Below are 14,102 nucleotides of genomic sequence, written 5' to 3' on the forward strand. Positions count from 1 at the left end.
ACCCCTATCTACAAAAATATTTACATTGCGTTAATTCCTAACAGTTGCAAGGTTACAGTTAGGACATGACAACAAGAATAGCTTTATGTTTGGGGTCGCCGCAACATGAAGCACTGTATTAAAGGGTCGCAGCATTAGGAGGGTTGAGAACCACTGGTTTAGTGGTTCTGGGAACTGGCGACATGTCTACATTGTGAGTTGTTCTCTTTTACCACGCAGATACCAAAGGCTGGGATCACGTAGGGACTTTGAAAACTCGACTACATGTGTCTTTGACCACCTTCTTAATATATCTACGAAATATTTTTCCAGAGAAACCTTTGGAGGAGTGTCATTCAGGTTTTGCTAAACAGTTAGTCTCTCCTCAGGTGGAAGATGTAGAGGGATTTTGTGTAAAGGTTTCTCCTCCTGCAATTTTGGGAACTTGATGGCACTGTGGTGTTTTATAGGCATTCCTTCAAGAAACAAGCTGAAGTAATGAGAAGACAGTATGGAGGCCCAGTCCCACAGCTCCACAACCACTGAGAGGAAGAAAGCTGAGAATTCCATCGGGAAATGTCCCACAAGAACAGATGTCAGTGAGAAGGCCGTGGCCTCCAGTACCACTTCGAATGGTGAGTAGCCCCCCAGCTCCTAGCAGCCACACCGTGGTTGGTGCTGTGTTCTCCAGTTCCTGAGCTGAGCATTGGCACCTGGGCCAGTTATTGCTCTATGGGCCAGAGGATGGTGTATGGGTAGGCAAACTTCTGTAATCTCTTCTGCTCGTTTTCTTCAGAGTCAAAATTGAGATATAAATTGTGATAGGTTATTTATTAAAAAGAAGTTACTGTTTTGGCATTTTGGAAATCATCTTGATTAGTGTGGTAAGAATTTAAAATGCTTGGATGCTTTGCCTTTCACTTGGGAAGTCTATACTAGTCAAAATAACACAGAAGTTGTCAATTTATGGCAGAATCTCTCCCACCCCAAATTTAAAGTTGTCTACTGGAAAGGATTTTTAATTTTTAACAGCTTTAAGATAGTCCAATGAAGTCCATAAACTTCCTTGTTGGCTTTGTAATTTTTTTCATTTAATTGATTTAAATTTAATGAATTTAATAGAGATAGCGTAGAGTCACCATTTATTTTTATCTTTTTGCATTTTAAGCAAAATATTGAGAGGCATTCCAGTTCAAGCACAGAGTACTGAATATAGATTCTAGCATCTCCAAAGTGGGAAAACCAGGCTCAAGGTTTATGATGACATCCTTTCCTTTTCCAGGCTTTCCCACAAGGTAGGCCATTGATGACTTTGAATTTTGTAGATTTCAGTCATGTCTGCTCTTTTCAGTCAGATTGCCTCTGCTTTTCTGTGTGCCCTCAGGAAGAATAAGTTGACCCAACCTCCTAGTTCTGGACCCACATGCCCTAGCTCACTGATTTGCCCAAGTCAACCTTCTGTCTCCTTCTCTGTGGTTTTATAATTTATCTGTTTTAAGAAAGATTTTACTAGGTTGACCTAGTAAATGTGCAATCAGAGAGTGAGCTAACTATAGCCCAGAACCTTTCGACTCTGAGGACAAGTGTTCCTGAGGGTCTGGCCGTTGCTCTGTGTCCATCCATGTGTGCCCAGCTCTGCAGCCCTTTTATCAGGGTCTTGATGTTGCTATGGACTGTAGCAGAGGGAGGGAGCTGGCTGTCAGTCTTGAACGCCAATGAGACCTGGTGTCCATTGATTTCCAGGGAGATATATGTATGCCTGAGTTAAAATAATGGATTCACTTCACCTGTGTGTATGTAAAAATTTGTCTGTATTGCTTCCTTTATTTGTGGCCTTTAAACCCAGGGCTCATGCTTGTTTAATACAGGTTGAATATTTGTCTCTTGTTTCCCCACTGTTACTGAAAGCCTATTCTACTTCAAAAATATGCAATTTTGGTTTCTTTCTTTTTTTTTTTTTTGAGTTTATAATTTTAGGCTAATTTATTGTTTTATAAGTGGAAGCAATGCATAAAGTGCTGCTGGTTATTTGGTTCTGATGCCGAGTTTATAAGAATAAGAACTTTATCTGTGTTAGCCTTCAGGAAACTCCAGTTTTGTTAATCATCACGGCACGGGGGTGTGCAGCAGTTATGTATTTCTGAGTGAAGGGACAGTGAAGCTTGGTAGAGTATAACCATGTGGAGTGTTAGAAGCCACTGTCCTGTCTGTGAGCCCCCAGTGGTGTCATCAGTGGTTTCTTGTGGGGAAGATGCTGTTGCCTCCATGGATCTTGCTCCCACATGGAAACTCATACTGGTCCTCAGCGTGTCACCCATCAGTCTTTGACAACAGCTTCTCCTCATAACCGTGTTGAGGGTGACTGGAATATTACCAGCCTGAACCCAGTGGTGGCCTGGTTCAAAACCTAGCCAGAGAAAGGACAGTATTGATGACGTAATCACAGACTTGTTTGCTAAGCCTTCCTTACCTGATCAGCCTGTGCCCCTGAGGCCCACAGCCTGTCTAAACGTGCACAAGTTCTGTCCCACGAGGACGTAAATACTCACTAGTCACGTTTGCGGGGCGCATGTCTGAATGAGATCCGTCCCATGGTAGTTTTGCCAAAATTCCTGATCTTCTGAGGATTTTACTCCTTTTCATTTGGAAACAATAGAAAACGCAGTGAAACAAAAGAAAGAAAGAAAGAAAAAAAAAAGGAAATGTTATTTCTAAAACTGGTTTTCTACCTAACAGATTGATCCCAGAAAAATAAGCAAATGTATTTTAAAAACAATAAACAAAACAAAACAGAAAAAGGCCAGTGAAACACAGGCATAGTGACTCGTATTTGTAATCCCTGTATTTAGGAGGCTGAGACAGGAGAATTGTGAGTTTGAGGGCTGCCTAGACTGTGACAAAACAGGAAAATGATCCTTCTTCTTTGCTTATGTGAATGCTGATAATTACGATGGTCTTTCCCTCTAGAGTTCTGCTGTTTTCACCTAAGGAACTAATCTCTCCTTATTGTACCTGTGTTGTGGTAGGGGATGTGGATGGCTGGGACTGGAGTCTCTGTACAGCTCACTCGCGTAGACACCCTCCCTGCTCATGTGCTTCCTTCCCTTCAGGCTCTTGCTTCGATGACAGGCAGATCAGTGTATGGACTTTAGTCCCCTGCAGCTTGGGTGACAGCTTTCGGCAGGCAGTGGTGCATAGATCGGTGCTGTGTATGTGCCGGCCTGTGGTGGACATTGTGGTAGTTTCTGTCTGTCCACTCCTCAGTCTGTTTATCCTCCTAGCCCCTTTCTCCACAGACAGTTTAGAAGTACTTAGATACCTACACTGAGATCATTCACAGAGGTTGGAATCATTGTGATGCCGCAGGAGGGAGGCACAGGGATTGCACCTATTTCCAGAGGCATGTGCTTTCTTTACAGTTGTCCTGCCGTGGACTTTGTAGAAAGATTTACTTCTGACATCAAGATGCACTTACCAAGTGAATGTAAAGTGTGAGTTTTCGATTCCACCCAGTTCATGATTGAAAGTAAATAAGCTGGGAAGTTTTGTTATTGAAGTTATTGGTTAAGTCGACTTAATTAACTTTCCCAGTCATTATGTGGTATAATTTGTTCTTGATTGTGAACACCCCAGCCAAACCATGCACATTCCACTGCATGTCCCTACAGGTCTGTTTTCTTGCTTTTCTCAGTTGAGTGTCTGCTCCTAGAATTTTGTTTAAACATACACAGACACACAGCCAAAAATGTATGCTTCAAAGCCCTTAAATAGGATAGTAAACAAACATTTGCTACATGAGATTGAAATTTAAAATAACACCAAGTGGAAAACTGTGCTCTAAATCTGGAATGGGGAAAGAAACCAAGCCAAATCAGATTTCTGTAGCATTTCAGAGCCCACATGTACATGCAAAGCCTCCCATGATCTTCACACAGGCACTACACTGTGTGCCAGGTTTCCTGTATGCACACTTCAGCTTTAAGCATATAGTGCTCTTCATGAAATAGAAATGACACAGGAGATGGCTTCTGGTGTTCTGAATGTCCTTTTTAGTTGCAATTGTGATTTAAGAGGTTGTTCCTTGACAGCTAACAGGATGGCATTCATATATAAAGCGTGCATTTAGATACTAGGCCTCACATTGATTTGAGACTGTCCAAGTCTGCTAATAAGGTCAACTGTAGGTAAATGCTTTAATGCTCTCTGTTTAGGCAGGATTCATTACTTTCTAAGCTACATGTGTTTTCTAAGTAATGAGTTTTAAATACACATTTCTTCTGCTTTACATGTTCTAATTAGCCTATAAAACTCCCTCTATGACTTGAATACTTAATTTAAAATGTTTTGCCTTATTTTTGGCCCACAAGTATTTTTTTTGGGGGGGGTCCCTTGAGAGTTTGTATTAGCCTACTACTTTGCTTCAAGAAAGCATGGTAGCACCCACCTTTTAATTTAAGCACCCAGGAGACAGAGGCAGGCACATCTTTGTGTGTTAGAGGCTAGCCTGGTCTACATAGTGAGTTTCAGGCATGCCAGGACTATATAGTGAGACCCTGGCTCAAGAAGCAGAGAAGCAAATTTATCATGAATGATCCAGGCTGTGGATATGAGTTTGTGGTAACCACTGAGATACTTCATAAAGTGGAAAACCAAAGCTGGTAGATTAATTGATGGGACTTTTTTTTTTCGCCTATTGCTTAGCTGTTTTTTGAGGTTCATGCTTTCAAACTGTCCAGCACATTGGTACTAATGTATGTGATGTCCACTGGACTTGTAAATAGGACTACATAGTGTTAATTTGTGTGATGTCCCTGTTGCACTTGTGACTAGGAGTTCATGGTGTTCATGTATGTCCATTGCTCTCGCTCCTACTTCTGTTGCTCTGCACCATATGGTCATGCCACATTGACCTTTTCTCAATGTTGAGTGTGCATAGAAGCAGGCAAGTAAGTAGTTTACTCCAGACAGACCTTAGATTTTGAGTTTTAGATTTCCGTACTTTTCTTTGCTTTCCACATCCCATTTCTTGGGGCATGTAAGATGGATGGAAGGGGTAGGGGGAGGGGACAGACCTTCAGGTACTTTGCGTTTTACGTTACAGGGTTCTTATGTGCACATGCAGGGTTCGGATCTGAAAGCGTGGCATCGGTTTTTGTGATGCCAGGTACTAGCTGTGTGAGTGAGGGGGTGATTACTCTCTTAGTGTCTCGGTTCCTCATCTGCTTAGCAAGGTAATAATTACTCTACTCTTCAAGGACTTATCTGGAGAAATTCTCTCCTTCCACTGTATTGGCTCCAGGGATTAAGCTCACCTCATTGGGCCTGGCAGCAAGTGCCTTTATCCTCTCAGCCACCTCGCTTGCCCAGGTTTTCAGATGAAAAAGGAAAATGTTTGGCAAATGTAATGATGAACTTGCTGGATCCAAGACGTTTCGTGAATCACAAACCTAACCAAGCCTGCTCATCTTGAGGAAGGATGGATAAAAGAACAAAATAAAAAAGGAACCTTCTTTGTGAAAGACTCCTTAACTTAGAACAGAAGGAAGATAATGGGTTTTTGTTTGTTTGTTTGTTTGTTTTTGAGCACTTAATTTTAAGAAAATATATTTAGATTTCTTAACTCTTGAACACTCATTGTGCTGATTGTGTGTATTGTGTTGGCAGTAACATGCATGTACTCATTTCTCCCTATTTTCTGGGGTGAGGGATCCCTTTCTGAATGTCATGCCACTTGCACTGTGGTTTTTGCTGTATTAGTGACATTTATTTTACTTGAAGAACTTTTTTGATTGTTTGTTTGTTTGTTTTCTAATCCCAAATAACTGGTGATGAATAATCTCACAGCAACTGTGCTTTGGGCTCCAAATCCATGTGCCACTCTGCTCTCCATATTAGTTAGCTATACTGTCTTTCCTGTAGTCATCCAGGCTTGAAACCTCACTGTCACCTTTTGACCCCCTTCCAGGCACATACTCCTGTTAGATGTCCGTCTGGCACTCGCCCATATTTCCCTGCATCCCGCCATACTGCATCATGGCCTTTCCATCGTCACTGCCTCGTGCCATGCCAATCCCAGTGGCCTCTGCTCATCACTCAGGGCTTCTCATGCTCAGCACATGCTCCTGCCAAATTAACAGTGTTGTGATCTCCGCCGTTTAGGTTCCTGTTCCGGAATCTTCCGTGACTCACAGCTGCCTGCAGGAAGAAGTGCAGAGCCATCAACTTACTGCGGACCTGTCTTCCAAAATCTGACACCAGCCTGACTCTCTGATCTGCTCATTGATTAAATGCAAGGACTCTTTGCTTTGCTCATGTATTTCTGCACAGACTGAGAGTTTGGCTGATATCGCCCTGTGTTGGCTGTCAGTTCTCAAATGTGTGTCCTCAGTTTCTCCATGGCTTTTTTTTTTGTCCTTTTGGAAACTGCATAATACCTTTTAAAAGTCTATTTATCATTATTATTTTAATTAATAAACTTTGTTAGAGTGGTTTTAAGCTCAATGAAATCTTGAGCAGAAGGTCCCTTCCCTTTCTCTTCTTACTAATATTTTGCACTATATGGGTTTTTTTTTGTTAGAAATGGTGAATTAGCTAAAAGCTGTAGTTTGCATTGGAGTTCACAGGGTAATAAGAGAGAGAGGTGGGATCAAAGGTGACTGAGAGGTTCCAAGCCTGGATGATTGCAGCCAAAAATAAAAAAAAAAAGGTTTTGATAAATGCATAGCATGTATCCACCTTTGCAGTATCTTTGAATAGTATTGTTGCCCTAAAAATCCTGTGTTTGATGTGTGTATCCTTTCTTCTCTTAACACTTAATTTTGAATTTTCATTCAGCTTCCGTAGAATAGCACCTTATTTATCTGCCTTGCCCTCCACACCTTGCTCCAGTGCAGAGTTTATGTCTGAGGAGACCTCAGCACGTGAGGACAAATACCGGAAAGTTATTTGTATAGGCCTGCCAGACCTGTGGAGCAGAGACAGGGAGCATGTGCAATAGGACACGTACTACTGATGTGTAGCTTAAAGCCAAAGTTTAAGCTTTAGTCTCGGCCTATGGCCACATGCTTTCTGACTGCCACAGTGGTACACAGATATTTCTACTGGTAGTAACTGACTGGGTGTAATTTGGTAGGCTTTAACTCACTGATAAATTTTATCCCAGTCCTTTTAATGTAGTAATGTATTTAGTATCATTTGTTAGTAATCCAGGAATGGCTAGCTTTTAATATGCTTTAGAGAACCAGCCAGTATTTTCTGCATACGTTTCAGACATGTGGTTCTGGGGTCCTAAACTAGCAGGTCAGTGGACAGTGGCGACATAGGTCAGGGAATGCTACTTTAGTTGTTGGTCTAAATGCTGCCCAAGATTTAATGAATGAGGTCCTCATTTGTAAATACTCAATGAGAATATGTGATGGAATCTAATTTTTTAACAAGATGCTACATTAAGAACAAGTCCTCTTACTTTTGAATATCAGTATTAGATTTCTTCTAAAAGAGAAACATCTAGACGCTAGCGTTGTCCCAGAGCAGAGAACACCACCATCTTGCCCAGTCCTGGCACCTTGGTCAAATAAAGAGCGCAGCATGTGCCTGCTCTTGGAATGTCCCTGGGTTGCCGGTGATTGCTGTGATCAAGTGGTGTGGGCATTTCATCGTTTAGAAACACATGGTCAGAATCAGAAACAACCACCAAACAGTGGACGCTCAAAGGGCAGGAGGCCAATTGTGGAAGGACAACTCCCTCTGGGTGGCTGGTGGCCTCCCACTAGTCTGAACCTGCACCCTGCCAAGAGTGGTTCCTTTTTCTGTACGCTTGCAGGAGGCAGGGTACTGCTGCAAAATCTCCTTCTGTGCACAGAAGCACTTCCAAAATACACCTGCTCCTGCTTACGTTTACTCCCTACATTCTTGTGTGGTGAAAACCATGCTTTGTGGTGATCATTTCCATGACTTTGGACAAACCAGGTCATTTAACCAGGACCACAGTCAAGGTAGAATAGTGTCCCCTGCCCTAAATTTGAACATAAATTTGGACTTAAAAGTCAGCTTCTTAGTGAATGCATTTAGTGGAGTCACTGGCAGTGCTAGGAAGTGTAGAAACTGCAGTAGTTGTTGGAAATTGTGTTTCTTTCATGTTTTTCAAAGTCTGTCTTTTAGGCCCGTGCGTAAAATTTACTCCTGGTATTTTCCTCTTCTTTTTAATTCTTTCACATTTAATCTTAGCAGAGCTAGGAAGCTACTGCAAACTGCTGAGAAACTAGGAATACACTTCCTAGTATCTGTCAGCTTGATTTTTTTTTTTTTAGACCACAGACAAGTTGTATTTTGGGCCAATTTAAAATTCCACTTTATGTTGAAAACTATAGGCAGCCATATTTATAAGGACTTTTTGTTGTTTTTGTTTCTTTGAGTTATTTGCATGAGAAAATTAGGATCTTAATATATAACACAGCTACAACCTACAGGAAAAACAGGAAAGTCTTTGCTAAGTCAGTAGACCAATCTTTTTCCTCTTTCTTTCTTCCTGCTCCCAGCATTCCTTTTTATTTCTGGAAGCTTCTTCTTTTTCGTCTTTGCTTTTATAGATAGGACTTCATCTCAGGTAGGGAAATTTTTATATAAAGTTATCCCTAAACCTGCATTTTTTTCCCCTGCTATCCTCTACTCCCCCACCCTTTCTTTGACTTTTTCCTCTTCTTGGTCTCTTTCTTCTTTTTCTTTTTCCCCTTCAGCTGTGGAAAGTTGAGTTCCATCCTAATTATGAAATCTTCCGAGACCATTCCCACATGGTTCTGTAAATGGTAGCTCCATCCCTGTTCTTTTCATCTCTCTCAGCTCTCCGGCTTGACAGCTGAAAAGGTCTGACTGTGCCACACAATGGTTTGATTGGTTTCTCTGGGGGAGACTTTTCCCTGCCTCATCATTCGCCAGGCAGGTGGACCAGAAAGTCTCTTGATTCTTTTGTTGCCTCTCAAAGTCCGAGGTCTTTGACTGAATAAATCCGCCGTCATGGGATAATTTGCTAAAAGGAGACTGAGAGATGCCAGAGAAAAGCCTCCTGACTTGGGTGCTGCATTAATGAAATAACGGAGCCTTGGAGTTTGCAATTGAAAAATCACTAGGAATGCAATGGGTGGAGATGGGCTTCTTTTATTTCCCATAATAAACTTTGAATTCTATCAGTGAAAGCATGGCTATTGTTTTGCAGGCCTGCAGGCCTTAGTGTGTGTGCATTCGTACCCATGTTTAAGAGGGCAGCCCTGCCCGACTTTGTTGGGGTGCTGTGTCTACTTAGTCACTAGATTATTACTAGTGGATAGAAAGAATTCCATGTGACAGAGCTAAGGCTGAGTTAACACAGGACGAAAAGTAATTTACAGATAGGCTGTCCCCAGCCATCTTTGTAGCTCCTGATAAGGTTTCATTTCAGAATGGATAGGCGACATTTCCACTTACGGGCCCATTCTGCGACATCTGTGATAACAGCTTCTGGATCCTAATTGAAATTGGTTTCAAAATGGATTTTCACTTTTCTCTGTCGTTGGAAAATATTGAATGGACTCAGAGCTGCCACAGAGAACCCTAGACCTTGGAAAATGGAGCAGGAAGCTAGGCTCATCTTTCATAACAGTGCCGATGATATGACAGTTTTGTTATCTGTCTTATTAATGAAATCATTGATCACCTGATGAGGGAGCTAATAAACTACAGTCCACTAGCATTCCTGAAGCTCAATTAGACTGCATTACAAACAAGGAGGGAAGAGGAGCAAGCAACAGTAGGGGCCGCACAGTAAGGGTCAGTTCAACTTTTCATTTCCTCAGTAAGCACTTTGGATGGGGTCATTTTTGGCTAGCAGCTTAATTGCTGAAATTCGTATAAACCAACATTGTATTCAGGGGTTTTCATTTTGATCCATGTAGAATTATTAAACAATCCCCTAAGTAAAACAAAACAAAACAAACAAAAAAAAAAAAAAAAAAAGCAAAAAACCCCCAAAAAACTAAAATGCAGCAAAACTGATTTTAAAAATAGTCCTGTTCTCATGAAGTAACTGAGTAGAAATGGAGGTTCTGCATTATACAAGAAGGACTTTGAGATGGGAAAATGGCAAAGCACTTTTCCACAGGACGCCTCCTCCATAGGAGGGTTTGGGGGGGGTAGTCCTCGTTAGGTGTATTATTGGTTAAGAAGATGAAGCCGGAGGGTTCATAACCTAGGCTCTTTGAAAGGAAAGTAGCTTATCATCCCTTCCTCTCCTAAAGCACTCTGAGAGTCTGAGTCTGAGGGAATTAGGCTTGGATTTAATGAGGGAGCTCTATTGTTTGGGGCTGGGCAGCCCTGGAATGTCCTTTCTGTCTGTCCTGAAGGAGGGGAAAGGATGCTGATGACTTCTCGGGTTTCACAGTGGGCTGTACTCCTAGGTGTTCCTTTCTCTGTGCCAGCAAGGATCAATGCAGCCCATCCCAGCTTGAAAGAGGGTCTGTGATCAAAGGCATCAGTGATGTCACTGATCTCCAGTGATTGATTAGGGCCAGAAGTTCCAGAGAATCCAGCGTTTTCTTATAATTTCAAATTCATTCGTGTCTACCATCAGGCTTATTTAGGATTACTAGCATTTAACCAGCAAAATTGCTAAAGCGTACTACGGAGCTACATCCGTGGCCCTGCCACCGTGTTTAAGCTTGTGGAAACTATGATCACATTTTATAAGTAACTCTTTAAATCTACTGTTAAGAAATACTGTGTCTATGCATTGGCTCAAGGAACTTGGAATCTTGTGTGTAATTTGGGCTGGCCATTTGGGAGGAAGACATTTACCTTGTCTCCAAAGCAGTTTGGTTGTATATAGTTACGTTTATGTTAAGGTCTAAAAGTTTCATTGATTTTTGAAATTTAAGTGTTTCGTGTGCAGATTTTAAAATCCTTTGAGTTATTTTTATGGGAGCTGCCTAATATTTTCCCTTTGCCTTTTGAGAGGATAACCTTCTTTGTGTAACTATATCTTTAAAAATAAAACCATATGCATTTCATGCCAAGAGGAGACAAGTTATCCGGTTGGGAAGGTACAGTTTGAAGGAGAGCACGGGAGAGAGTGACATGTCTCAGTGGAACTGCGTTCACAGCTGCCCTGTAGCCACTGCCTTAGCTCCACTGATGGGAGAGGGTCTGTTTGGGAAAGCACTGAGACCTAAGAAAGAAACAGAAAATAGTGTTCATTTTTATTAAGGTTGCTGCTACTTTCCATAGCTCTAGGACTCTTGGTACACATTTGCTTATAATATATATATATATATATATATATATATTAGGTTTGGTTGAAAAGTGTATTTTATACTCCAGTTCTGTGAGGAGAATAGAGAGTGAAAATGAGCCTTGGAGAGAAGATGATGCAGCGGCTAAGTGTGAAGCCGCCGTGGCTGTCTGAGACTCTCCTTTGGTGGAATAGCTTTTATTCTGCCAGTAGTGATTAAAGTCCTCAGTCTAAGATCTTTGCCTGTACATCAAGAGAACCTTAAAGGAATGGGACAGTGGCATAAGGTAATGGGACTTTCAATAATGTAAATATTTCCTGGTAAGAGAGGACCCTAATCTTCAATTAAAGATTTCTTCCAAGCTTCTAAGAACTAGAAACTTATTTCATATTGATTTTTAAGCCTGTGTCTAAAAACACAAAAACAACAACTACATAACCCCAAACTAGTATGCCTAGGATTGTTTCGAATTGTTTTCAAATTCTGGCAAATTTCAGGGCAGTATAAAAGTTTCTTTCCCAGGGATGGAGTGATGGCTCAGCGTTAAGAGCACTTGCTAGTCTTGTAGAAGGCCTTGGTTAGGTCCTCAGCACACATGCCGTGGCTCACAACCATCTGTCCTTCTCATTCCAGGAGACCTGGTTCCCTGTTCTGATCTCTGTGGGCATATTGCGTGCGTATGGTGCACATGCATACATGCAGCAAAACACTCATACACATAAAGTAAAATAATTAAATAAGTTTCCTTTCCTATAAACGTCGACAGCAGTTCCTGTGCAGGCTAACAGTGTTTTATAAATAGAGTCTACTTAGCAAAAACCATATGTATGCCCAGTGAAATAATCTTACATTTATTTATGTTTTGATTTATAGAAAACATGTGCCCTTGACAAAGCCTGGGGCTTTTTTCCACAATTAAAAGGAATCAAGTTTGAAAAAAAAATAGCTACCATCTTAATGGGAAACTTTCTCACATAAATTCAAAGCATTTTCTTTGATCTATTGTACACAAAATCAGAATGTCCATTAGTTTGACCCATAAAGTGTGTGGGAGGAATTTAAAGTGAAAAAGATGTGTATAAATTTATCTGTCTGCCTGTCGATCCATCCATCATCTCTTTTTCTCCTCTGTCTGCATTCATACACACATCAGCATACTTAATGGTTGAATATTGGACAAATGCAGATTGTAAAGGGCTGCGTACTGTGGGTTTGGCAGTGTGCAGTGGTACAGCATAAAAATTACTAAAAGCGGCTGTTGCTTGTTCTTGCTAGGACTTGTTCTTGGCATGAGGTGGTGCTCCTACCTTTTTTTTTTTTAAGATTTATTTTTATTGTTTTAGAATTGTGTATGTTCCCTTCTGTGTGTAGTTGTGGGTATGTGAATGCAGTGGTCATAGATTCCAGAAAGGGGTATCAGGTTCCTTAGAACTGGAGTTAGAGCTTAGCCACTTGACAGTGGTGCTGGGAACGGAATTTGAGCCCTTTAGAAGAACAATGCCAATGTTTAACCTCTGATAATTTTTCCAGCTCATTTTCCTCTTTATTTTTTTAATGATTGGACTGGGGATAGGAATAAAATAATTATTAAATATGGAAACATGAGAATGCTTGGGCATGTTAGTGATGCAAGTATCAATTATACATGTAATTATGTTAGTATGGTTTTGTATTTTGTTTTACTCTTGGAGGATTTTCATTTTAGAAGCGAGAGATTATATGTGCTTATAGAACCAAAAAGAATAGTTAAACCTTTTACAGAAATTCTGTTTCATGCAGTCTCAGGCTTCTGGGTCTGGAAAAGCCCAACGCCTTTAGTCATGAGTAAGCACTACTGACCTGAGCAGCAGTAACCTCAAGACTGAGCTGGTACCTCTGAGAAACGAGCCATTTTTACAGCACGAGGATTCCATTCACTATCCTGGAATCTTATGGACAAGCCTCAAATATTGGGGGAACTCATTGGAACCTTCCCCCTCTTTCTTTAACCCCTTGGGACCTTAAGGAGTTTTATGACCTATTACTTACCAAAGGCACCAGGTACTGCTAGACTTTCTCTAGGAGAATACTGGTTGAGCCATCAGAAATGCTGTTTGATCACCTGTGAGAAGACAGCCTCCCAGACTTTTGGAACATGAGGTTGAATCCTATGTCTGTGCTGTGTTACAGTGGTCTGACCCTGCTAACTTTGTTAGGGGATACATTATTAAGAATTCTGGAGATTCTTACCTGGACACCACAAATCTCTAAAAATGAGAAACCTGGTCGCACAGATGAAAAGAACTCTTTGCCTCAAACCTTCTGTTTCAGTGACATTCACTTTAATGCCAAAGGAATTTAGAAGAATGTAGACTAACAGGAAAGATGCCAGGTGTGTAGAAGCTGCCTGAGAAGAATAAATTAATAAAGTCTCAGTTTAAAAGGGTATTTTAGAATTCTCTTTAAATTGAACAGCATAAGCCTCGTGTATAGACCCATCTCAGGTTGAAAAATCACATAGGCTTTTGCGTAGGACAAAACAGGCTATCACATTGTTAAATCAAACAGTGTTTTGGAAGATAATCTCCAGATGTCAGCTTCAGGTATAAATCCAGAGAGATTTCCCCCAGTTTTGCTTTTGTGTAGATGGTACGGTAGTGTGGTTGCTTTGTTGGGAGCTGTGTGTTTCTCGGTAGGCCTGGTGCCCTCTCTTACTGACCTGGCATTCTGTACTCATCTTCTTGGCGCCTGCTCATACACCAGAAAGTACATGGTAACTTTGTGTGACTGAGACTTCTAGCCTCAGCCCCTCTTCTTGGTCCCTTGAGCATCTTCATAGAGCATCTTGATTTGGCATCTGTTTTTTTTTTTTTTTTTTTTTCCTTC

At 41.1% G+C, this 14,102-nt stretch overlaps 1 protein-coding gene across 1 annotated transcript in view; it reads left to right on the forward strand.

Moving 5' to 3' along the window:
• Window positions 1-490: 490 nt before the first annotated feature.
• Window positions 491-14,102, forward strand: part of Gli3 (GLI family zinc finger 3) — a 255,273-nt gene continuing 241,661 nt past the window's right edge. Inside the window, exon 1 of the mRNA XM_055603941.1 lies at window positions 491-614. Within this exon, the coding sequence (XP_055459916.1) occupies window positions 491-614 (124 nt within the window). The remainder of the gene's footprint in view (window positions 615-14,102) is intronic.

This window comes from Psammomys obesus, unplaced genomic scaffold, assembly GCF_907164565.1.
Source record: "Psammomys obesus unplaced genomic scaffold, mPsaObe1.curated_primary_1811, whole genome shotgun sequence".
NCBI lineage: Eukaryota > Metazoa > Chordata > Mammalia > Rodentia > Muridae > Psammomys > Psammomys obesus.